This window comes from Cinclus cinclus, chromosome 6, assembly GCF_963662255.1.
Source record: "Cinclus cinclus chromosome 6, bCinCin1.1, whole genome shotgun sequence".
Classification (NCBI taxonomy): Eukaryota; Metazoa; Chordata; class Aves; order Passeriformes; family Cinclidae; genus Cinclus; species Cinclus cinclus.
Window position 1 is genome coordinate 59,411,951 of NC_085051.1, and position 26,004 is coordinate 59,437,954.

Sequence of the window (26,004 nt, forward strand, 5' to 3'; positions counted from 1 at the left end):
ATGCCATCCACTCAGAAGCCAATGCGGTATGGCCACACCGAGGGACACACCGATGTCTGCTTCGATGACACCGGCAGGTAACAGCCCCATTCCCAGAGACCGAGAGAGGGATGGGCTTATTCCTGTCTGATGCTTTCCCAGAAGTTGGGTATTAGGAAAAATTTCATTGCTAAAAGAGTGGTCAGTCATTGGCACAGCTGCTCAGAGCAGTGGTGGAGTCCCCATCCCTGGAGAGATTTAACAACTGTGTGCATGTGGCACTTGGGGACACGGATCAGTGGTGGCCTCAGCAGTGCTGGTGGAATGGTTGGACTCCATGATCTGAGAGGGCTTTTTCAATCTTCATGATTCTGTCAGTTTGTATATCAGCCACTGCTGTGTGAGGTACTGGGATGGATTTATGGCCTGGCATAGTCCAAGAAATCCTTTGGGTTTTGCCTGAGGACTGGGTGTGTGACATATTTAGGTGCTCTGAGTTCAGAAGTGGTTGATTTATAACTTAAATGTAAGCATATATATATATCCCCATGTATATATATATATATATATATAGTAAGTATTATATATATGTATAAATTTTGTATGCACATTTTATGAGAGTGATTTCACAGATTTTAGCAGAAATCAGTGTAGTGTGGGAGTAAATACGTTTGTGTGTGCACTAAGAAATTAAAAATATAGTTGAAGGAATGCAATATTTGGATTGCTATATTTTCATCCCTTCCTTGTGCTAGTTCTTGAGTGTATAAATTTAAACTATATATTTAGTATTACCTTTTTATAGACTAAAAGGTAAACTGTAGAAAACCCAAGCCCTCTCAAACTCAAAGGATACACCTTATATACTGGTTGTGGTTAAAATCCATATTATTTTATTCCTTTTTAAAGTTCATTATCATTGCAAAGACTGTTCGTAAGAGGTGATCTGCTAACAATCCCTTCAAAACACAAAAGGCCTCGTTTGGCATTAAAACCAAACTCTTAAAAAAGGATGCAGATTCCTGGATGTTAACAAATCCTGTGTCTTTCCACAGCTGCATTGTGACTTGTGGCAGTGATGGAGATGTTAGGATTTGGGAAAACCTGGATGATGATGATCCAAAGTCCATTAATGTGGGAGAAAAGGCCTTCTCATGTGCTCTAAAGGTAGGTTAACACAACTGCTCACAGTTGTGGATTTTCCTACAGATTTTGGATTTGCCAACTCAGGGATGCTGCTTCTGTGGGTAACAATAAGCAAGAATTACCTCTAACAATTAATTTTACCCCATACACTGTTGTAGAGGAATTATCACTTATACAAAATTTTTGTCATGGTTTTTTCCCTTCTCTTTCTTCACGTTCAGTTATATTAATTTCTGACTTTGATCTCTTTTCTGAGAAATAAACCCAGCAGATTAACTTAATTATGCAGTGAACTTTTTGGGCTGTTTCAGTATTTTCTCACTGTGTGAGTTGCAGGAATTTTCCCAGCATAGGATGTGATCATCAGGTATTAGGAAGAAAGCCAAGAGGTTCTGTGGGCCTGTGTTAAAGTCCAAGGAATTATAATCTGTATTAATCAAAACTTGCTTTCACAAAGTGAATAATGGTTTGATAACCCTTCTTTTAAAAAAAATAAATGGTTGGTGTTTCACTCTCAAAATTGTTGTTTGGTCTAGAGATGCCTCTGACCTGGTGTCCTCAAAGTGAGAAGAGGATTTATATAATAGAAAATAATTATTTTTACTTTGCATGTTCGTGTATTTAGCTTGAGTATTGTCACATTCTTTCCTTCATGTCTAATTTTTTTTAATATTACATTAATCATAGTGGGTCTAAAATATTGTCTTTGTGGCAATTTTAGAAGATAAGACTTTGAGAAGACTACATCAGTTTTACAAATATTGTGTATTTAACCTGTCAGTGATAAAGATAAATTTTAAAATTATTTTTCAACTACTTGGGATTTTGTGGAGGAGTATGAAAGAGGAAATAAATGAGCATTAATATATTTGTATTGTATTATAAGATTTATCATTAGAAATCTTATTCAGAATTACTGCCTTAATTGAATCCTCTTTCTTATATCCTTTTTAACATACCTTATGTATCTATTCCTCAATAGCTGTAAAATCTAATTTCATAATTGATTTTTTTGCTATTTTGCTATAGATTTCCATCACATTAATTATTGTTTCACAAACCAGGTGAGGTGACTTGAATGGGTTCTCTTAGCAAGTCAGTGGCAGAGCCAGATATTGCTAAAACTATTTAAGAATTGATGAGGAAAAATCCTGGGAAAATTTGAAAAAGGTGCTCCTAGTTTTGAGGGATGTTTTATTTATAAACAGTGGCAGACTTAAATGTCAGGAGATCCGTTTTCCAAAATTACTCTTCATTAGTGAAATTTTATGAGGGACTGTTTTGAGATGTTGATATAATCTAGGTAATAAATCTGATCACTTATTTTTTTAGGTTATTCACTACTGACTGGTGCTTCTTTGGCCTTCAGGATTTTTACTATAGTTTTATACACCTTAACAAAAAACCCCAACTACAATACTGCCTCCCCCCCAAAAATACACACAATAAAAGGAGAATAAGGCATTTCTTTATTTTTAAGCTTTACTGCTGTGTACAACTGAGGAATAGTGGTGTCACTCAAAGAGGTATTATTTTCCAAGTATGGGATAATTATTTCTTTTATTTTGCAACTTTTAAAGTCTAGATTAATTTTTAATAAACGTCTGCCTTCTGTTTTCTGCAAAGAACTGAGCTATAGTTCATGAGCTTCTAATCTTTCTCTGGTGGCTTTTAAATGAGCATTCCAGTCCAAGGGTGCCCTCTCCTGGTGCTGCAGCAGATGAATCTGAATAGCCTGCAACTTAGTTTGGTTAAAGTGATGAATAAAGTTACTATGCTTGTCTGTATTTTTGGGTGGAAAGAATACAAGCTAAAGAGTATTTCCCTTACTACTCTCACTGTCAGACCTTTTTGGAATGAATAATGTTCATCTGCCAAAATATTTGGGACATCAGAGCGGAATTTTTGTTTCTGTGGCATAAGTGTGTTTTAACTGACAGGTTTTATGACTGATTTTGTTGTCAGAATGGAAAGCTGATCACAGCAGTGTCCAACAACACTGTCCAGATCCACACATTTCCTGAGGGAGCTCCAGATGGGATCCTCACCCGTTTCACCATGCACGTCAACCACGTTACCTTTAGTCCTGATGGCACCAAAGTTGCTGCTGGATCCAGGTGATGTGTGCACCATGAGGAAAAGCACTGCTGCCCTTCAGAATGTGGGGAGTTCCTCACAGGCTGATTGTTACCAACGAGGTCATGAACCCACAAACCTCTTAGGGCTGGAAAGGATTGGAAAATGCCTTCAAGGGTGTGGAGGGGAAGAAAGGAATGAAGAGGAGCTAAGGGAAAAATGCTCTGGGAGATATTTGATCCACCAAATAGTTTTATATAGAGGTCTGGTGTTGTGAAAGAATTTCTTTTTTTTAGGAGGCTTGAGTGTTTTCAGCTCTCTTGAGTACAAGTGTTCACCTTTATGGATGTTTCCTCTCATCAAAGGTTTTGTCACTGAGAGCTGAGGATGATGTCCCAGCTGCTCAGGATCATGAAGCTGCAGATCAATGTGCACATCTAAAAGTTAGATTGGTTCTGATTTGTGTGAGAGCTTTGAGTCATTCTCTGGCATAAGCATCACCAGTCTGCCAAATGATAACAGATGACACTTTCAAGACTTGCCTGAGGGGAATTTAATATGTAGTTTAGTTCTTTTCTTTGAGCAGCACGTGTGCTTTTACAGAATATACTCTAGTCCTTTAACAGAGAAGGCAAAATAGCCAGCAGGCAATGGGGTTTTTGTGGGTTTTTTCATCTATTTAAGGCTCAGGTGATTCTTAATTGGATTTGGTGAACTCCTTGGGCAGTCATAGCTAATTCAGGCTGTCTGCTTGCCTCTCTTCGGGAATTTTGCTCCACAGGGGAGATGGCAGAGATCTGCTTCCTGACTCCTCTAAGTGTGAATTGAGCCAGAAAAGCATTTTGGATGAACAGGCTGTATTGTGAACTCTGGCAGGAGCTCCACCAAAAGTGGGAGGCTGGGCAGTAACCACTGTAATCTCCAAATCTGACAGGGATCATGGCTTTGGGCCCTCTGCCAGTGCTTGTTTCTGAGAGAACAGCTCTGCCCCAGGATCCGACTTTGACTAGAGAGATTAGGCAGACAGCAAACTCTTTGCTGTTTCTAAAACTTTTATAAAACTTTTATAACCCCTCAGCATTCCTGCAGCCTGGCTGGGGCTCCCACATTTTTAGGAAAAAGAGCTCACAAGACTGTCAGGCCACCCCTCAGTGAGGCCTTCTGTATCATACTGAAGGAGAATGGTGAAAGCCATGAAGTGAAGGAGTGCAGCTGAGATGAATTGCTTTTATTTGTCCAGATTTCTCCGTTTTTACATGAAATCTTCAAACTTCAGTTGCATGTAAATTTAACATCCAACTGGCTGCCAAAATTCATATGAACTACACAAAAAAAGGTTAAAAGTAGTGGTTAATCCTACAGAATTAGATCCTAAAATGAAATTTCTGAGGGCATTGCAATGAGGTTTGAGAGGCAGTGGTACTGGAAGTTTATCACAGGAGCTCTTTGTCTTAGGAGTTAGGATTGATATTTTGTGTTAAACTGCAGCAATGGTTGCAATTTTGGAAGAAGGAATGAAATTATAAAAATTCTCATATTGTATCTAATACACTAAATGGTCTTAAAAATCCTGTTAAAAAGTCACACAAAATAAACTACTTGCACCATCTTGTTTTAAAAAGCCACTTGGCCAAATAATTATAGTAATGAATATTGGTCCCACTCAGCAGTTAATTCTTGTTAAGTAATCAGCTCTCTGGTGTCTGAGCAGAGATTTTTATTAGATCATGTAAAATATTATATTGAAGAAGCATGTGGTCTGTATGTGCATAATATGTTCTTCAAAAAACAACCATGTTTTATGAATTTTGACATGAACACAAATAATTTTCTGATAAAAAGTCTGGCCTGACTCCTATTGCAACAAGCCTCAAGATTCTCATTTTCCATTACATCATATAGTGTTGAGAGCTGTAACTTCCCCAAAAGATATTTAATGCCCAATTTTTATTGCCATAAAACACAGTTTATCATTGTTTATAGCAATGTTAACAATTTTATGTCATTGTGATCTGCAGTGACTTTATGATCAAAGTTGTGGAGGTGACTGATAGCAGCAAGCAGAAAACATTCCGAGGACACGATGCTCCTGTTTTAAGCCTGTCTTTTGACCCCAAGGATATTTACCTGGTAAAAAAAAACAACCAAACAAACTTTTCTTATTTGCTTTCTGCTTTGAATCTCTTTTTCTCTGGGGGGAAAAAATTAAAATGTGGTTTTTACCAAAAAAAAAACCAACCAGTGAGTGGGCAGATGAGACAACTTCATTTCATCTGACCTTGCTGGTGACGGAATCTGTCACAACTTGTTGCCTCCCAGGAGAGCTCAGTCTTTGCTTTACTAATCAGTTACTGTCTGTGTTCTTCTGGAGTCTAATTTAGAGAAGAAAAGGTACCTCACTAAAGAAATTTAATAATAATTTTGAGCCTCTTTTGCAAATAAATAGCTCACTTGAAGTATGAGGGTTTGTAATTACAGCAGCTTGGAGCTGAGTACAGTTATTAAGATGACAGCATTGGAAAGTTTTAAATTTTAAAGTGGTGTAAACAGGGAGGCTTTCTTCTTAAAACTGCCTGTATATCCTGTGTCTGTGGCATTGGTTGTAGGGATTTTTCCATTTTGTAGCATTAATTTCTCTGTGTCTTTAATTATTAATTTGTTTACTCCATTCTCTTACTGAGGCCTCGGCGAGCTGTGACGGTTCTGTCAGAGTCTGGAGCATTGCAGACCAGGTAAAGGCTGCCTTTCCAAGTGAAATCTTTCCTAAGAAATCTAGGATTTCAGAGACAGCAAGAAGAGCTGGACTGAAATAACCCTCCTGGAGTAGGATTTTCCTTTTGGGGATGAAATCTAGCTACACTTCACATAATACTTCTATCTGCTTCTGGGAGAAATTCCAAAACCTGATTATGAAATGTTGCCTGGGTAGCTGTGTTTTGTTCTTCCTGTCTGTGAAATCCCTGATTCCTTCCGTTCATCTCTCCTAATTGGCCAACACTGTAAGTGCCAAGGACAAAATGAGGATAGCAACTGACATCAGATTCCTCATTTCAGAATTTCAGCTTGTTGCTTTCAGGACTGAGGAATTTTGATTGTAATAAACAATTTATTGGCTGTAGTAAACACACTTAGCCTCTGCTCTTTAAACTCTAAGAAAATTGAGAATTTCAGGTGAAGGCTTTAATAAGGCAGTTCTGCATATGGATATGGCATTAATTTTGCTAAATGCCACTGACTGGAATAAGAATCCCTGTGGAATTATTCCTGTAAGTGCAGTTGAAAATATACCCTCCATACTTGTGGCTTGCTGCTTTTTAAAGACACAAGCATAGTTGTGTGAAATCTCATGTTCCAGACTGATAGTGGGTGCCTTCTGTGGAAATTATCCTGAGAATGTTCCAGGATTTGGGCAGTTTGATGCATGAATCTGTGCTGTGATTTGAGATTACAGCCACTTATTTTTTATACTTCTGGGACCATATTCAGGCTTCTGTGTATCACCTTGCTGCAGTTGATCTGGCTTTGACAAATGCTTTTTGGCCACATTTCTCTATAGCCTAAAAATAGATGGGCTCATTTGTTCTGTACTTGATTAAAAATACATGTTCTGTGATCTTATTTCTGTTACAAGTAATTTTATTGTCATTAAAATAGTTTCAGGGCTACACTGACAAAGTATTTTTAAGGCAGTATGTACTACTGTATTTTGATGAAAGAGATTATTTCATTTCAGTTATATTTCTTCCTTTTGTTTTTTCCCCCCACCTTTTTCCTTTAAGAATTTGTACTAAACAGCAGATTTTTGCTGAGCTAAAAAGCTTTTTTTTTAAAAAAAAAAATTGTTTTCAGACATGCACGACAAGCTGGCTGCTGCTGCAGAAATGTAATGATGTGATAAATGCTAAATCAATCTGCAGGCTTGCCTGGCAACCTGGCACTGGCAAGGTAAGTGACATTGTTTTCTCACATCTTAATCCTTCTTTTGCCTCTGAATCCAATGGTGGAATTCAATCTGGGCAAGCCCAAATTGCACCTCCTGGGAGGAAGGAAAATATTTGGGGTGAAGTTCCCTTTTAGGAAACATAAAAAGCTGGAAATGGCTCCTTGTTTAAGCTCCAGACTGAGTTTGGCAGAAGTGCAGTTGTCAGCCCTAACCAGCATTAAACAATCTTGGTGTGCTGAATAGGAAGGAACATTGTACATGAGGGAAGTAATCAAATTGTTCACAACAGAGATCAGAGGAGTCCTGTCCTTCTCTGCTTCAAGTAAATTTTGCCCTGGTCAGTAAATATTTCCTCAGTAAGTTGCTGCCTTCCTTTTCACCTGAAGGAGGGTGTAGCCAGGTGGGGGTCACTGTCTTCTTCCAGGTCACAAATATCAGGACAAGAGGAAATGGCCTCAGTTTGCATCAGGGGAGGTTTAGATTGGATATTAGGGAAAATTTCTTCACCAAAAGGATTGTCTGACCTGGCACAGCTGCCCAGAGCAGTGGTGGAGTGCCCTAAATCCATCCCCTGGAGGGATTTAGAAGCTGTGTGAATGTGGCACTTGGGGCCATGGGTTGGTGGTGAAGATGACACCGTCAGGTTAATGGTTGGGCTTGATGACCTTAGAGGTTTTCTCCAACCTGAGTGTTTCCATGATTCTTCAAAATCCCTGGCTGCTATGACAGTGTTACATATCAATTTTCCATGGAAGAGAGAATGTCACCCCCAGTACAAATTGTTTCAATATCCATATTGCATAAAACCAAATACTTTCCATTTTTAGGCTAATTCTTCACATACACATGTATTCAAAATGTAAGCAGTTGTCTTGCTTCTCTTACAAAGGAAATTGTTAGAATCCTAACAAAAAAAATCCTAAAGAAATAACCAGCCAGTAATGTTTATGTAGTTTTATGGAAGATGAAATGAGCTGGTTTAGGAATCAGTCATTCAAATCAGATTTACTGAGAAATTGTAACCTCATCAAAAGGAGTTTGGGGAGGAAGGGTAAAGAATCACCTAAGCCTTGTGCTCAGGGCATTGAAAAGTATGTGTGTGTGTGTCATGTTTTGATAAATAAGAACTTATAACCTTATGGTGCAGTTTTCTGCCAGAAGGAAATTAAGATTACAGTAAAACCAGGCATGTTTTGCTCTGTTGCATGTGGAAAGCATTGAAGAACCTTGTAATTTAAATTACTTCAGCTTCCTCTCTCAGTTGGCATTGCTGGGATGTTAGAGAGCTGTTAAATCTTGAGGCAGTCACATCTGTGAGGCTTCTGAATGAAGGAACTGTGCTGTTTGAGTGTTCTGTTTGACAGGTAGCTTGTTCTAAATTGTGTAATATTTTTCCTTTGAGCAGTTTCTGGCAGTTCCTGTAGATAAAGTTGTTAAACTGTTCAGAAGAGAAACCTGGGGTAGTCAATTCGATCTCTCGGATGCCTCCATCACACTGGTAGGTCAGAGACCAAGGGCTTGTTAAATACTCTGCAATTTAAATGTTATTCTGCTAGAAATTGTCTTCTGCACAGTACCTGTCCCTTCCCTGGCCCGCTTCTCTTGGTAATGATTGTTCACATTTTCTGTTTAATTTCTGATTCTGTTACTTTCTGTTGGAAAACAGGGCAAAGACACTGAGTGGTGTCAAACACCTTGACGAGGCTGTGATTCCCCTCTTTCATTCACAGTAACCCACCAGGTCTCTAAAGTCTCCCAGTGACTCACCCACTGCAGCTGAAGAGCATCTGTTTGCACAAATTGTTCTAAATAATATAGAACTTTTTAAAGAAAATGTCAGGAGTATTATTTCTGCACAGGGCAGATATGTCAGTTGTTCATTTTATATTTTATTGAGCTGAAATTTAGTGGACCTGACTGTGCCACCTTCTTTCTTTTGACCTCACTGTGTACTTGGAATCTTTGGGTTGAAGAGAGCCACCTTCTAGTGTTATTAAGATGCAGAACACACAGCCTTGGGTTTTAATTTATGGGACTGTATTAAGTTCAAAATAAATAAAGCTATGTTTAGTGCTGAGGTTGCAAAATACACTCTGCTTCCTTTGCATGTCTAGAACTGGGTTTTGTTTCGTCTCATGGCACTATTTAATGCATATAGAAGATGCATATTCTGAAACAAAAATAGGTGTGCTGTCTTAAAGAGTATCTTTTTAAAGCAACCATTTTTATAATAATTTTTAAAGAAAAAGAACAATTTAACCCCAGCCTATATACAAGAGGCTGGATATGATCTGCTCAAGATGATTATTAATTTTTTTTATTCGAGAATATCTGTTGTAAGCTGCAGAATAGGAATGCTGTGCATGCATTGGTCACTTTTTTATTGTTATTTGTTTTATTTTTTTTCCTTAGCCCTTGAATGTTGTGGTCTGGTCTCCCTGTGGGCAGTTCCTGGCAGCTGGAAGTGTGAATGGGAATATAGTGGTGTGGGATGTGGAAACCCAGCAGTGCATAGAAAGGTATTCAGTGCTGTTCCATAAATTCCCAAGTTCATCTCTTTTTCTCAAAATAGAATTTTATGGTCTTTTTTGTAAAACTTTTTTGTGCAAATGTAAAACTCTGCCACTTGAAAAACCCTGATCAGATTGACAGGGATTTCTGTTTAACCTGTCAAGCACCTTAGGGAAGGGACTTGAATGTAGATTTTGTTCAAATCCCAGAATCTTTCTGTGTATATCTGTTAGTATCTTTGATACTGATGATTGATTGAAGGATAGTTTTGATGGAAACAAATTTTCCTCACATCCCAGACACCAGTAACATGTTTTCTAGAGGGAGAGGGAAACACAGGTCAGTCAGTCAGCCATCCTCATCTGTAGGCCAAAAAGGACAGACTGGCAAATTGCAATTTGGTTAATTAAAGCTCTTAAAAATCCCTAAATATCCCCCAAATTAAAATCAAAGATATTATTAAATTAAGCAGAGAAGAATTATCTGACTATTCTGTGTAAAAAAACATAGCTGTAGCTGCAATCTCTATGTTAAGAATTGTAGACAAATTATGTAAATAATTAATGGAATGATTTTTGTAAGGATAAAGGGTGGAAAAGATAGAGGATTAATTTATCAGTTTACTCAAGAGAAACAAATTTTCTTTCTATAACTAGATGGTTCTGGAATAAATGAGTGCTGAGGAGTTCCTTTGTCTTCTAAATGTGTATCAGGAAGCTGTTGTTTTAAGAATATGATTCTGATTGATTTTTAAACCTACAATTATTTTCTTCATAGAAAAGGAAGACTTGCTCTGTTTTTATAGCAGCTGTTTACTCTGAAGGTGACCAATTCATTATCTTATTATGTGTAATATCACTTTCTTGTACTAATAAAATTTTCCACTTACTGCAATAACTCTTGGAGGGGAAGGTTCTGCCCTGAGGGGCTTACTAAAATCCATTATTTTCATATTCTTTTTAGGATGAAGCATGAGAAAAAATACTCAATTTGTGGACTGGCATGGCACCCTAAATATAAGCAAATTGCTTACACAGACACTGAAGGAAATCTGGGGCTTTTGGAAAATATTGGTGATGTAGAGAAACCAAATGACAAGGTGCTCAGTACCAAAGACTTCTTGAATTAATATCAATATTTAGGTTATAAATTATGTGGAACACTCTGTTTTGTGCTTTGCAAGTTCCCTCTTGTGTGTTAATTCATTTCTTGAATTCCATGTCCCAAAGGAAGTTTTGTGCTGATGGCTAATCTGGTTGTAGGTTGCCAGTGCAGTGGCCAAAGACTACAATGATCTGTTTGATGGAGATGATGATGATTATTTAAATGGGGATACAATTGAGCCACCTTCTTCCCCAAAAACTGGAGATAATGAGGATGATGCTGATGACCTTATGCACCCCCCAGGCCATATGAGACGGGCAGTAATTGATGATGATGATGATAACTCACTAGGTACACAATTTATTTTATTTTCCAGAGCTGTTTCACTGGGGTGACCTTTTAGCATCCTCTACTCAGATGTATTCTGATTTGTTTTTCCTGAGAAATCTTGACTGTTTTAAAATTTTTTAACCTCTATTCTGTCATAATACTATGTGTAAGATTTTTGTTTTTTTAACTTCTAGATATTGGGTTGATAAAAGCTAGTTCTGGTCTTCTTGAAAAGGAGGATGATGGTGATGATCAGACTGGTGGCTTTTCAGCTTTGCCACCATCATCTACACAACAGCCTTTCTATGATGGGCCAATGCCAACCCCCAGGCAAAAGCCCTTCCAGTCTGGCTCCACTCCTGTGCATCTCATGCATCGTTTCATGGTAAATCTGTGTGGTTATTTAGATTTAGATACTTCTTTTTATATTTAATACTGTCCATTTCGTGTCTGTTTTAATCTAATCCAAGATTTTTTTTTAATACTTCGTAGTGTGAAGTTAATAATGGAAAGTAGCTTTGTTTTCATGCAAAGACTCCATAATGTTTTGGTTTACATTTCAGTTTCTATAGAAATAAAACTTTGCTTGAATACAAAATCAAGCTATGCAGTTTGTACTCGTGCTACTCAATTCTAGCAAATCCATTTAAAAATTCCTTTTAAGTCTGAACTGTGGATATTTTTGTGCTGTTAAGATTAGTATGTGAATAATTCACTATTTCTTTCTATCTGCAAGTTCTTTACACTTAATTTGGTAAGGAGAAAGATGGCTGAGCAATGAGAGTGAAACTACTTTCTGCCTTATTCAGCTGTTTTAGGATCCACAAATCCTGATTACACAGATCTTCAATCTTTCTCCAGCTCTGGTTTTGGATAAAAGAATTCCAGCAGGCTGGTTTAGGGCAGTATATCTGATAGATTTCGAGCGTTTGATTTGATGGGTTTTTTTGTGGGGGGGTGTGTGGTCCCTTTTGCCAGGTGTGGAATTCGGTTGGAATCATTCGCTGCTACAGCGACGAGCAGGACAGCGCCATAGACGTCGAATTCCACGACACCTCCGTGCACCACGCCACACACCTCCCCAACTCCCTGAGCCACACCATGGCTGACCTCTCCACTGAAGCCATTCTGCTGGCCTGTGAGAGTACAGAGGAACTTGCAAGGTGAGTCATGGCCTTGCTCTGCAGCACCCATAGTAGGGAGCTGCTTTTAACTTGTTTCAAGTATTTTGGCTTTTATTATCGGCTTCTATAAATTTTGAGATATCCGGTTTGTCTTGATCATGCTTTTTATATATGGGACCACTTTCAAGGAGGATTTTAGCTTCTGCCTGCTTGAAGACTTCAAGAGGATTGAAAAATGTAATTTGTTTTTTTGAGGATTTCTTCTTAATTTCTGTTTCCAATGTATATATACTGGAAACATCACACACTGCAGCTCAAAGGGAATTGTAAACGTGAACAATAGTCTGCTCAGATCAAAGATCAGTCATAAAGGTACAACTGTTTCTTTTCATGATGTTGCTAAGGAGATGTTTGGAGATACCCATAAGAATTTCAAGTGTGAAGAGCTTAAGTTTATGAAAACCACAGAAAGATTTAAGCAGCTGGGCCAGCTTAACTGTTCTTGCATTTAAGAACAATTTCAACAGTATTTTATTGTTGGTTTCTGTGGAAATATCTTGAAGAAAGAACTTTCTTCTTATTTTCACACATACAGCCTTGTGGTAAGTTGAAAAGGACCCTTTAAAATTATTGTTTGTTACATTTTGGTTGTCTGATTTTGAAAGTGTCACTTTTTTATCAATGGAAATGGGCAACTTCTCAAAAGGCATGATTCTGTGGATTGGTCATAGGCAGTTCTCAATTATTAAGAACTGAAGTTTCTAATAATTTTTGCCTTTGGTAGATGGCATAATGTGAGTGACTTCTAATGAGGGCTGATACTCAGGGTGCCAGGAAGGACATTTGCCTTCTTCCATCTAAAAGAAAATATCTCCCCTCAGACTTTTCAACTGTCTCTGCTTCAGGCTTTAAAGGCTTTAACTCTGCAGTGCTGGAGGTCAAACTGGCTCTTCTGTTTTTAAATAATTAGAGCAACGCCTTTGCAAAAGACCACTTGAAATTTTCTGTAGTTCCATCTGAGAGCTACATCTTCCATCTGAAATCTGTAGTTCCATCAGAGATCTCTGATAAAAAAAATTAATATACTAGTGTATAGTTTCAGATACTCTATTTACTTCATGTGGAGATGTTTGTTGGTTCTTTGTCTCTGCCTTAGCAAGCTCCACTGCATCCATTTTGGCTCCTGGGATGCCAACAAGGAGTGGACTGTGGATATGCCAACAGATGAAGAGATTGAGGCCATCTGTCTAGGTCAGGGCTGGGCTGCCTGTGCCACCACTGCCCTGCTGGTCCGTGTGTTCACAGTTGGAGGAGTTCAGAGAGAGATCTTCAGTCTCCCAGGCCCAGTGGTGTCCATGGCAGGACATGGAGAGCAGCTCATGGTTGTTTATCACAGAGGTATTTTCTCCCTTTTGTCTTTTTTTGAACTGGGGTTGTTTTCAATGCAATCCTCACCTCTCACTGGCTTCACTCACTGGTTAATTTGTTTGTAATCACCAGAGAGTGTTTTTCTTCATGGTGTTTCTCCTTTTTCTTTTCTGGGTGATGCTTTTATAAGCGCACCCATCATAACCCATGGACCTGTGACTTTGATGTTTCATACTGGGATGCTGAGATTAAACTGTGGGGAAGGGGAGAATTTTGCAACAGTGAAATTAATATAATAAATTTGGGCTTCAGGTGTACCAGAAGAAATTAATACAGGAAATTAAGGAAGTTGTTGTTATGCACATCTTGTGTGTCCAAAATATCAAATAGTCATGTGTCTGACAGTAATATCCATGGGTAACACTGCATTAGAATTAGTTTTTGATTTAAAACTAATTTAGCCAATTCTTCTGTTTTCTAACACAATCATTGAACAACTTCTTCCTAGGTACTGGTTTTGATGGGGACCAGTGCCTCGGGGTACAGCTGATGGAGCTAGGAATGAAGAAAAGACAAATTTTGCACGGAGACCCTCTTTCTCTTACAAGGAAATCCTATTTGGTGTGGGTTGGATTCTCTGCAGAAGGTATGAAACCACCTGCATGAGAGATGTTGAGAAATACTGGCACTGCTGGGGGTGTTACAGGAGAGCTGGAGAGGGACTTTGGACAAGACAAGGGGAAATGGCTTCAAACTGCCAGAGGGCAGGGTTAGATGGGATATTGGGAAGGAATTGTTCCCTGTGAGGGTGGGGAGGCCCTGGCACAGGGTGCCCAGAGAAGCTGTGGCTGCCCCTGCATCCCTGGAAGTGTCTAACATCAGGTTGGACGTTGGGGCTTGGAGCAGCCTGGGATAGTGGAATTTATCCCTGCTCATGGCAGGGGGTGGAACAAGATGATTTTTAACATCCCTTCCAAACCATCCTGTTATTCTATGGTGAAGTTTGGCTAATTAATGCCCTTTCAATAATGTAGATCTCAGGACTTGGACTTTTTCTTCCAGTCTCCTCAACAATTTAAAAAAAAAAAATCTATTCTTTCAATATATTTTTCAGAAATCTTTAATACTTTCCTATTCAAATATTATCAGAGCTTGTTCTCCTGATTGGTTTTCCTGCTCAGCCAAAAGAAATAAACTCTGTTAATACACCATAAGATACCCCAACCACCTCGAGTTGCTAGCTTGGGAGGATCTTTTATAATAAACATAAAAAGTAATTGTATAATAGCTGATTTCCTTTGGGAATCTACCCAAGCATTATAAATTCGATTTGTCCATAAAATGTTTTAATTTTGAACTTGTCAGCTGGCCAGCAGTGGTGTTGGCTGACAGAAGGTGGCGCATCTTTCCAAGGAAAACCACCTTTCCCAAACTCATTTGTGCTGTGTTTGGGAGAGAGGCTGTCGTGTCTGAAATATATAAACCATCATTTCCCAGCTGAATCCACCTCTCCCATCTTGCTGGGTTGTAATTTGCTGCCTGTCAGAGGAAATGCTCTCATTTATAACCAACAGGTACCCCTTGTTACGTGGATTCCGAGGGAATCGTGCGGATGCTGAACCGAGCACTTGGGAACACTTGGATTCCAGTGTGCAACACCAGAGAGCATTGCAAAGGGAAATATGATCATTATTGGGTCGTTGGCATCCATGAAAATCCCCAGCAGCTCAGGTCAGATAATTCACAAGGATATATTTTTTTTGTCTTGGTTTTCAGTGCTAGAGAATCCCTTTTCAATCCCTTTTTACAGGGAGAAATTGCAGTCTTCAGCTGGTGCTGAAACAGGTGCCTGGTAAATAAGCACAGCAAATGGTAACTCCCCCAATAGAATTCTGCTTGGAGGATTCATTATTAAATTGGTTTTGAGTCACTCATTAGAGTTTTATGACTTGTAACTGATTCATTTGCTCAGAGGTGTGTGTGCACTTTATTGACATATTCATAAGACTGCATTTTGCTAGAGAAACTTTTTAAAGTTACAGTGGCTGTTAGAAATCTACTTCTGCTTTTGATGGTTTTGGGTTTTTTTCTTTTTTTTCCATGTTTTTGCAGTTCTGGATATCTTTATTTCCCCCCTATGTTTTCCCCTTTTTGGACTTTGAAAAGAATCCAATCCTATGACTCATCTACATCATCAGACAGATAAATCAGAGCTGTCTATTGTTATATTAATATTTATACTGTGGCCTTGAAGATCCATTTTGGGTGTGAAATTGCTCAAATATTTAGCTGAAAGCTAACTATTTATTTATAAAATGTTACACTGGTGTGTCTGAATAACTGTTTCTCTTTAGTGTGGCATGCATGCTGGACGTTTTATTGCTAGGCTTTATTTGTAGCCTTTTTTAATCAGTGGTGTATGTCCTTTCCCCACCAGGACAGAATCCATCAGTTCAGATATTTTACTGAAATTTAGAATCTCTTACTTTACTAATTACAAACAATTGTAGGCTTTGGTGGGAGACTGCATTTTATTTAAACTTATGTGGCATTCTTCATAATACTCTGCTTTTTTGGAGTAAAGGAAATAATTTGATACCTCTGTTTAAATGTCACTTCCCTGCCTGTTTTTCTCTCCAAATCATTATGTTAGCCTCCAGAAAATTCACCAAAACTGTGCAGGTCACACCAGATTGATAAGATGGTCAACTGTGAGTCTCTCATCCTGAATTTTCCCTTCTACTCCAAGAAAGAGAGTACTGCTCTCTGAATTGCAAAGAACATTTTACTCAAAGCCAGCAGCATAATGAAGATAAGGAGGGGGGAGGGTTGTTGTACAAACACCATATGCCTTAATTAAGAGATAGCCAGAACACTGATGCTTCCTGTTATTTTTTTTTTTTCCCAAGTTTCTGAAACAGCAGCTTAGAAACCCAGATGTTGTCAGAGCTGCATTGGTGCTGCAGGAGACATAGCTCTTCTCCAGTCAATGGTTTGCTTAAGTGATTGTTACCAGAAATTACTCCTTTAAATATAATGAAACAATAAGGCTGTGCCTCTAGTTGTTCAGTGGTTTCTGATTTTAATATATTGCATTTACTCTTTGTAACAGCTGTTAAATCAAACATTATGTGAGATCAAGATCAGAGTGTGTTATGTGCCACATTTGGAGTTTAAAGTGTGAACAAGAGCAGCATGTGTCTTGTTGGTTTTAAAATGTTTTCTTGCTTGCTGTGTAAAGATAACCCTTTATCATGCAATCTTACACATTGCTGTATTTAAGCCAGTCACTTAATTGCTACTTTCCAAAGGACAAATCCCCTTGAAGTGTCTTGCTGCTTAGGAGAGCTGGTTTAGATGTGGAACATCTGGTGAGTGTGGGTGTGTTCTGTTTCCTGTGCACAGGTGTATTCCTTGTAAAGGAGCCCGCTTCCCTCCCACCCTGCCACGACCTGCTGTAGCCATCCTGCCTTTTAAACTTCCTTACTGCCAAGTTGCAACAGAGAAGGGACAGATGGAGGTATGGAGTGATGGGGAGTCCACATCTGGGAGCCTCAGGTGTCCCTGGAGTGGGGATTAGACAAGACCCCTGTTAATCACCCCTGCTGTGAAAGAGGACACTACAAACCCTGAGTAAAACACGTGGCCAAGGGGGTTATTTGGGTCAGTGTTTCATGGAGCTTTTCTGGTTTGGTTCACAGCTGTTTTGAAGTGAACACAAAATAAAATGGGCAGAGCTGATGCAAAGTTTTATTTTCACATGATCTGCTTCAGTGAAGTCTTTCTCTCTCTTGTTTTCTTAGTGGGTTGCGGTACCAGATTTGTGGATCCCAATCCAGATGTCCTTGAAAATGTCTGGGTTTTACTATTTTAGAAAAAACAGAATTTTTGATAGATGTACTAAGTATCTAAATTCATAACCACTGAAAACACAGGTCTTCTGGCTTGGCTTATTTAGAGGCTGGTTGAAGCAAGATATGCCTGTGGACAACTTCTAGAAAAATAACTGTATTTATTCTTCAATTTTTATTGGTTTAAGTATTTCAAACTTGTGATGCTCAAAAGAGAACTGAACATAAAATGCACAAAAGAGAAATGAACATAAAATTTTAACTTCAGCCTTTGAACACTTTAATGCTATTTGAAATTTATTCTCTTTGATAGAAATGTAGATAAAAAGTTCCAATAGTAAGCACACTGTCATTTCTAATGAATTCTCCTTCATTTGGTTAAGTGTTTTGTTCTTTATCTGATAGAGTATGTTTGCCATTCCTCCCTCTACCCAACATAATGGGATGAGAATGCCAGGAACTGTTAATTTGGCTTGAGGGAATATGTGTAGGTAAAAGAAAATTATTCTAATATATCTGCTGAAAACATACTGGTTTTGAATAAGTGTACAATTACTTTGAACAAGGCTAGCCTGGTCTAATAGCCATACTTGCTTTATAGTTTCTGTTTATGTGTCTCTCAAGTAAACTCCTAAGTTTACTGAGTTATTCTGTGGGACATCAGATAAAATAACATGTTCTAGAATTGTCTATCCTGATAGTATATTGGTGAATATGTTGGTTTCATCCTGCTGCAAGCCTGTAATATAAATGGAATTCAACATATATGGTAACTGTTTGGATCAGTTTGTGTAAGTGTGGTTGTTATCCATCTTTGCCTTGGTAGGCATTGACTTGAAGGAGAATTGTCTACCCCTCACCCTCATTATCAGAGGAAAGGAATATTTAAGTTGATAAAATGCACTATAAATTATTAGGCATTTTGTTATGGGCTGTTTTTCCCCTCTGAATTCCAGCACTCATCCTTCTCCCTTTTTTTCAGGAACAGTACTGGCGTTCTGTTGTATTTCACAGCCACATGGATTACTTGTCAAAAAATGGCTATGAATTTGATGAAAATGCTAAAAATCAGGCAGTGAAAGAACAGCAGGAACTTCTAATGAAGCTGTTTGCTGTAAGTACAAATACGTAATAGAAAGAATCCCTGAGATTTTTTCCCTGAGACTGGAGGTGCTGAGGTGGATTGGGGCTTGGAGCAAGCTGTGATAGTGAAAGGTGTCCCTGCCCATGGCAGGGGTTTGGAATGAGATGAGCTTTAAGGTCCCTTTCAATCCCAACCATTTTATGATTCTGTAATTTATTTGTAGATAGCATCTGATGTAAATGCTGGTGTGATTCCTCTTATCAGGAGTCTGGCTAGTGACTGGCAATCCAGCTAGTTCAGACTCTGATAAATGGTTGGCTGCAGGGTGTTTATCAGTGTGAAGGGTGTGGGAGAAGAAGGAAATAAAAAAGCTTTTTCTTTCATCTGTAGCTCGTGATTGTTGGCGGCTTGTCTTTATTCATTCACTCCACCAGGACCATGATATTCTGCTCCTGGAGTCTTGAGGGAGCTGTGGAATTGAGGTGTGTGACTCCCCAGGCTTCTTCTCTTGCAGCTTTCCTGTAAGCTGGAGCGTGAGTTCCGCTGCGTGGAACTCGCTGACCTCATGACCCACAGCGTGGTGAATTTGGCCATCAAATACGCCTCCCGCTCCCACAGGCTGAGCTTAGCCCAGCGCCTCAGTGACATGGCTGTGCAAAAAGCCTCAGAGCTGGCAGCAGCCCAGGAAGATGAGGAGGAGGAGGAGGATGAAGAGGATTTCCGAAAGCACTCGAACGCTGGGTAACGCCAATTTCCGTGCCTAGAAACTGGGCTGGTTTTTTACTGCTCTGTTAATGTTTCCTTGTACTTCTCTGCCCACAGTTTGCAGGGTATTTGTGGGTGAAGTGACAGTTCCAGTTGCTCTGCTTGTAAATGTTACTTGTGAAATGGCACATCCTTGTTGGTGTCTTGTGAGGACTCAGGATAGCAGCACAGAGGGAAATATCTGCACTCCTCACTTCCTGTGTGCCTGTGTCCAACAGCCTCAGAGCCAAAGCAGGCTCAATACTAAGTTGCTCTGACTGGAATTTTCTCTTCCCACCTTTCCCTACTACTTCCCACCAATTTTTTTTCCCTGTCTTTGTCTCTCAGTCTCGATTAATTCCACAACTGTCTTTCTCTGCCCATCCTTTTTTTTTTTTTCAATATCCCATCTCAGTTTCTTTTATTTAGTCTGATTCCCTCCTAACCCATCCCAGCTCTTCAAAGCTATGGGACATACTGCAAGTTGGTTTTACATTCCTTTTCTCTTTGTGCTATCAATCTTTCCTGTCCTACCTGTATCTGCTTTGTGTAACATGATGAAGCAAAAGGTGTGTGTGTGTTTTGGTGTGTTTTTAAAAATTGTTATGGGGTTGTTTTTTAGCATATTTAAATCTATAATAATCATGTATATTTATATTCATTTATGTAATATTTTTGGAAGCATTGTCTTCCTGTAGCAATTTTATGGATGAAGTTTGGGACTTATTTAAGCAATAGGAAGTGATAAGTCCCTGAACTAATCTGCAGCCTTTCCCTTATTATTCTGTGTTAAGTTGTACAGTCAAAACTCATTTCTAAATATTTTGGCTTATTCTTCTGAATTGTGTGTGGAAGCTGTAATCCCATGTCTGCAACTTCAGTGGTTAAAATCCATCACAAGCACTATGTTGTTCTGAGTGCCAGAGTAATCTAATACTCACTGTTTTGATTGAAAGAATCCTACTATACTGGGAATTTAGAGAATAATCAGATTAAATGTTAAAACTTGATGCCTTCAGTATGAAATTATACATCCCTGTTACCACCTGTGTGGATATTAATGGATGTAGAAAAGTAATCTGATGGTACTGGAGGTATATGTGTTTACATGGAGACTACAGAAGATCTTTAATATTTGCATTTATATTTGTTGCAAACTCTTCTGGCAATAAAGCTATGGAGTGGTTAAGGAATCTTTAATAATCACAGTTCAATCAAGGTATAATGCACATGAATGCCAAATGTTATTGTTCTTGTTGCCTAAATTAGGTAGGTGAGCTTGCTATTTTTTATTTTAGTTTTCCTTCTGAATTTGGTGACCACTTCCTTTCTGCTGAATTCCTTCCTTTTAGCAGCAGCTCTGCCACGGAGTGGGGCCGGCTGCCAGGCAGGAATGTTCAGCAGGACCAAGAAGTGGAAGATCCTGAAGAAGCTGATGCCTGTGAGGAAGCAGAAGAAACCCCAGAAGTACATAAAGAGGGTAAGAAAAATATATTCTCTGGATAGACTTTGAGTTAGCCAGATAACTCTTGCAGACTTAATAAGGAATTAAGTGGCTCCATATTCCAACCTGTGCCTGCAGTTGCTGCAGAGAGCCAAGTTCACTGTGTGTCATCTGCTGTGCCACAGCTGTGTGTGCACTGTGCTCAGTATCCATTAGAGTGGCTCTGGGGGACTTTTTCCTGTTGCCTGATTTTATTCCTGAAGGACTGTCTCACCTTCTAACCAATTACTTTGGTTTCAGCTCCAGTCTTGCAGGAGGTGGATTGGTAGATGAGTAGTTTGCTGGGCACACTTTGAGGAATAAGCTTAAGGTTTAAGAAATAAATTTACAACTCTAAATCTAGGTAGAGGTGACAGATGGTTTTGTGAAAGTGTTTGTACTGTCTGAAGATGAAAAGACATGCTTTAAAATATAGATAATTTTACTGTACTCATGGAATCACAGAATGGTTTCGTTTGGAAGGGACCTTAAAGATCATTCAGCTGCAGCCCTGCTGCCAAGGGTAGGGACACCTTCCACTGGACCAGGTTGCTCAAGCCCCATCCTTCCTTACTTGTCTGTCTGTTTTGATTATTTTTAAAGAATTTATGCTACAATGTTTTATTGCATTTGAATATGTACTCCTTTCTTTTTTCAGAAGAGCCAAGTTGTTTCTCCAGAGGTGTCACTTCAGCAGAGGTGACTACTCCGAAGCCTGGTGAGTAAATTATTTATTCCAGGATAAAAGGATAACACCTTTGTCATTCTTCACAATATCTGCTCCTGGTTTTTATACTGTGTTTATCCATTATTATTTATATTTAATGCATAACAGTGTTGTCAAATGGTAAATTCACAGAATCATGGGATGGCTTGGATTTGAAGGGACCTTAAAGCTCATCTCATTCCAGCCTCCTGCCACAGGCAGGGACACCTTCCACTATCCCAGGTTGCTCCAAGCCCTGTCCAACCTGACCTGGGCACACTGGCTGTTCTCATGTTTTAAGAGGTTCCCTATTCCTGTCTTCACTACCTGATGATGTTCCATAACACTGTTCTGATTGCCTTAGCTGTGCCAAATGCTGAGTGCCTGCCTGCTATGGCCCCTGCCTGGCTATGCCATGAAGGCATTCTTTGGGGTGGGGGAGAATTGAGAGCAGTGATCAATGGATCTGTTTCACTAATCACAGGCACGTTTATTACTTGCAAGGCAGAGTGAGAAATCCTGAGGTAGGACTGTGAGTGTGGGCAGGCAGGGGCAGAATGTGACCTCCAGCAACTTGCCAACCCTTGAGCAAGAATAATAGGAGTGGAAACGGATTTGGGAGTGGAGGAAGTACTGAGTCTTCCTCTGGGTTTGTATTTTAAGCTGTTGGTCCTGTGTGGCATTTCTGATAACTGAGAATAGCTGAGCACGAACAGCATAACCTTCACAGGGTTATTAAAGTCTCTTTCTACTCACATTAAATGTGCACATTGCCTCAAAAATTTGGATATGTGTGTGAGTGCACACATTTTTACATTCTTTTTTCTCTTCTCTGAAATAGCTCTGGTTGCATCCAGCAGCCGAGGACGAGTGAATCCATTTAAGGTAAGAATTTTGCAGCTGGGTCGACTGTGATGCTCTGAAAATCACAACAGATTCTGTCTGGAGTTTCCAGTGTAACAGGTGCCTTGGAGGGGAACATGACAGAAAATAAATAAAACACCTATTTATTTGTTTTGCTAGGTGTCATCCAGCAAAAAGGACCCAGTGGTCCCCTCAGCAAATGTTTTAGACAATATGACCAAATACTCAAAGAAAACATCTTTGTCTGGCAGTCGAGCTGTAAACAAGCAGGACCCTCTGGTTATAAAGCCTCTGACTCCCAGACCCAAGACCAAGCAGGTAATATTTATAGTCTTTCTTGCATTATTCATTGGAGAAAGAACAAAAAATGGAATTTTACCATCTTTTATCAAGTATGAAACTCTGTGAGTAAAGCAGCTTGGATGGCAAAATTCATTTAAGCACAGTGCTGAAACTATGACAGCACATAAAACAGCAGTAAAAAAAATCAATTGTAGAAATTACTTTCTGTACTGAGCCTTGTACTTTTATTTTAAATAATGTAAACATCTGCTGTGCTGAAATTGGATGGACTTAGATACTCTGTATTAATGCAAGTGATTATTATGTCTTTAGGAAAGGCTTGGGGTTTGTTAGGCTACATGATACATGTTGTCTGAGAGTGAGATGTTTTTACTTTTTTCTTTCTTATTCTCAATCTCTGTAGGCTTTAGCAGTCTCCTTCTTCCAGCCTCGCACACCTGCAACTAATCCTGGTGAAAAAACAGTGGAAGAAAGAGAAGAAAAAGCAGGAAATGAGTCCCAAGAAACCAAAGTCACTGCGCAGGAAAACACTGAAAACAGAAGGTGAGAGACACTTGCATCTCAGTGCCATATTCCAATTCTGAGAGAAATGCAAGTCCAAAATCTATTTTATTTCTGAATCTGTTGGACTGGCCAAAGAAATATAGCCTGAAGAATAAAGTTTAGCTCACAAGTTGTCACATTCATGAACCCACTTGAAAAATGTGGGAAGGAATAATAAATGAGAAGTTCAAAATGCAATTTTGGAGCTCTAAGCAACAATTTTTGCCTTGATACTACTTAAAATGAGCTTTGATAAATGAAACCATGCTGTCATGTCAGTTCCAAGTATAGGAAATACTGAAGGCTTCAACAGCTCTAGAAGATCTCAAAGTCTCAAAGCTAAGGGTCTTATGTGAAAGAGTAAAAGCTTTATTTTGGTGTGTTTTTTTTTGAAGAGAAGGTCAACAAAACCCTCCATCACCTGAGGAGTTCATCTCTTCCTAGCTAAGGCTCTAATCTGTATTGTTCCTGGGAAGCAGATATATTTCCTAACAATCCCAATCCTCATGAAACCTGCGTTATTACAGTCATGTTTCATTTAGGCTTCATTTAGCTGAGGAAGATGGAGGTAATTATTACTCATTTGGACTGGCATTGTTTTTGTTAACCTTTACAGATGGTGTTCTACAACAAGTGGCAAGGAGAGCTGTGAGAAGGATGAGCTGTGTTGTGCTAATGAATGTGCTCTATTTTTAGTTTGATGGGACTCTGTCAGAAAGGAAGAGAGCCATTATGCTTTGTCATTCTAAAACTGGAATGTTACTCTCCTTATCTTTATCACAGTTTTAATAAAAATGCTTGGCTTAGTCTTGCCTTGTCAGCATGTTCTCTGAGCATCCTGCAGTGGGAGAGAGAGGAGGCTGCTGCCCTCAGAGCTCTTTTGAGAACAAAAAAAAACAGTTAGGTGCTGCTCAGAAATGTTACATGAAGAGGATGTGGTTTTCCTATAATCTTCTTAAACAGACAGTTTTTTTGTGCTTGCTTTAGACCCAAGACAGGTTTCCAGATGTGGCTAGAAGAGAACAGAGCAAACATTTTGGCAGATAATCCTGATCTGAATGAAGCAGAAGTAATAAAAGAAGGCATGAGTCGATTTAGAATGCTGACATCAGAGGAAAGGATGGTGAGAAAATATTCTCTGTGTGTTTGATAATTTTTTCCCCTCCAGTGAATCCCTGGGTTATTTTCAGTTAGGAATTTTTTTCTTGAAATTACACTCCTGTCCATCTTTATGGATTTCAATTTTGATTTGTGCCATGATCTATGACATATAACTTATGAAAACGTGGACTGAATTTTAAGCAATATCAGAAAGCAGCTTTTCCAAAGTGAGGCTTGTTAGAGGAATGTAATCAATGAACAAATAACAAAAGGAATGAGTTTAAAGTCACATAGTCAGGCTTAATTCACTGGGGATTAAATTTTTTTCTAATTTAACTTCCTGGGCCTTTTGGTTTCTTATTTCTCCAGAAAGATAGTTAAGAGCTTTAATTTCATCCACAGTTTCAAAAGAAGTCCAGTTTTGAAGGAGAAGTTATTAGAAGAAAGGAAAGGCAGGAAATAGTTCCTTACTTAATCCATGTTTGTTTCATAGGAATTATTTCAGAACCTTAAAATCAGAGTAATAATGTGTATAAAACAAAGTGGTGAGTTTTGGGGCCCTATTTGTAGTTTTCTGTTCCCCTTCAAAGGTGTGGACTGAGAAGGCAAGAGGAGGAAGAGTCAGTGACTTAGCAGAAGACAAAAAGCGGAAACGTTCCACAGCTGAGGAAGAAGAAGTGAAAAAGAGCCAGGAGCAGAATTCGGAGGACACAAATGCATCCAAAAAATCCAAGCCTTTAGATCCATCCACAAACAACAGATTGTCAGCTTTTGCCTTCAAGCAGAGCTAAATGAAGTGCTGCCTTCTCAGTGTCTGTGTTCTGAAAGCATTCATGGAAGAAATTTCTCTGTGTTGAGGAATTGGCTGCCATGCTCGAAGGGCACTGGCAAGAAGAGTGCCTGGCTCCAAATAGTCTGATAGAAAATGTTTTATTATCAATTTTTGAGAGGAATGTTGAATCCCCTCTCAGAGTCTTTTACAAGTTCCTGCTCATGGGCCTGTTCCCTGGCAGCACAAGCCCTGAGCAGTGCTGTGTAGCTGTGGTACACCCTGTGTGCCTTGATACCAGTGATATTGGGTGCTAAATGCAGATTAATCCTTCTGGGGAGAGTGAACTATGTGCAAAATCTGCCCTGTGGTTTTAGAGAGGCAAAATGATGACTTCCCTACCATGGCTACTGCCTTGAGAGTAAGACACTCAAGGAAATGGGTGTGGGAGGGAGAAAGCTGAACACCAGCAACGTGTTAAAGCTGCATTTTCAACATCTGTGGCAGTGGCAGAGCCTGATAGGGGCAGGGGTAGAAAACCAGAACAAAAGCTGAGTTAGGAAGGGCAGGTGTGCAAAACCAAGCCATTCCAGACTGTGCAAAGGTGCTTTCCCAATCCGTGCCTCAGCAGGATCCAGAAGCTGCTCAGAACTTGTAATTTTTCTAACATTTGTCTCTGTAACGTTTGTTTCTTTAAATAAAATGTGGCTGTTTGTTTCTTTAAATGAAATGTGGCTGTTTGTTTCTTTAAGGTGGTAGACTCTTTGCAGTTGTAATTAAAGTAAACAGATTTCTACCTACCAGCCTTAAGGCTGGTTTTACCCTGCTCTGGAGACAGAGTGCTGTGTCTAATAAATTATTTGAAGAAAATTCAAATTTTGAAACATTTTCTAAGATCAGTTAAAACAATGTAACTTTTTAGTGTAACAGCTGAATGGAGAGATCTGAAGAGTTCTGAAGAGCACTGAAGAGTTC

At 39.1% G+C, this 26,004-nt stretch overlaps 1 protein-coding gene across 1 annotated transcript; it reads left to right on the plus strand.

Moving 5' to 3' along the window:
* WDHD1 (WD repeat and HMG-box DNA binding protein 1) lies at positions 1 to 25,880 on the plus strand. The gene is made up of 25 exons (XM_062495810.1): positions 1 to 77; positions 1,035 to 1,146; positions 3,091 to 3,242; positions 5,220 to 5,331; positions 5,883 to 5,933; positions 7,051 to 7,146; positions 8,550 to 8,642; positions 9,557 to 9,663; positions 10,619 to 10,754; positions 10,918 to 11,110; positions 11,284 to 11,474; positions 12,068 to 12,252; positions 13,370 to 13,611; positions 14,090 to 14,227; positions 15,156 to 15,312; positions 16,987 to 17,101; positions 18,415 to 18,546; positions 19,031 to 19,257; positions 20,613 to 20,740; positions 21,402 to 21,461; positions 22,291 to 22,334; positions 22,473 to 22,631; positions 23,020 to 23,159; positions 24,147 to 24,282; positions 24,851 to 25,880. Exons 1-25 carry the CDS (start codon positions 1 to 3, stop codon positions 25,049 to 25,051), a joined length of 3,384 nt encoding a protein of 1,127 aa, XP_062351794.1. The 3' UTR covers positions 25,052 to 25,880.
* The last annotated feature ends 124 nt before the right edge of the window (positions 25,881 to 26,004 follow it).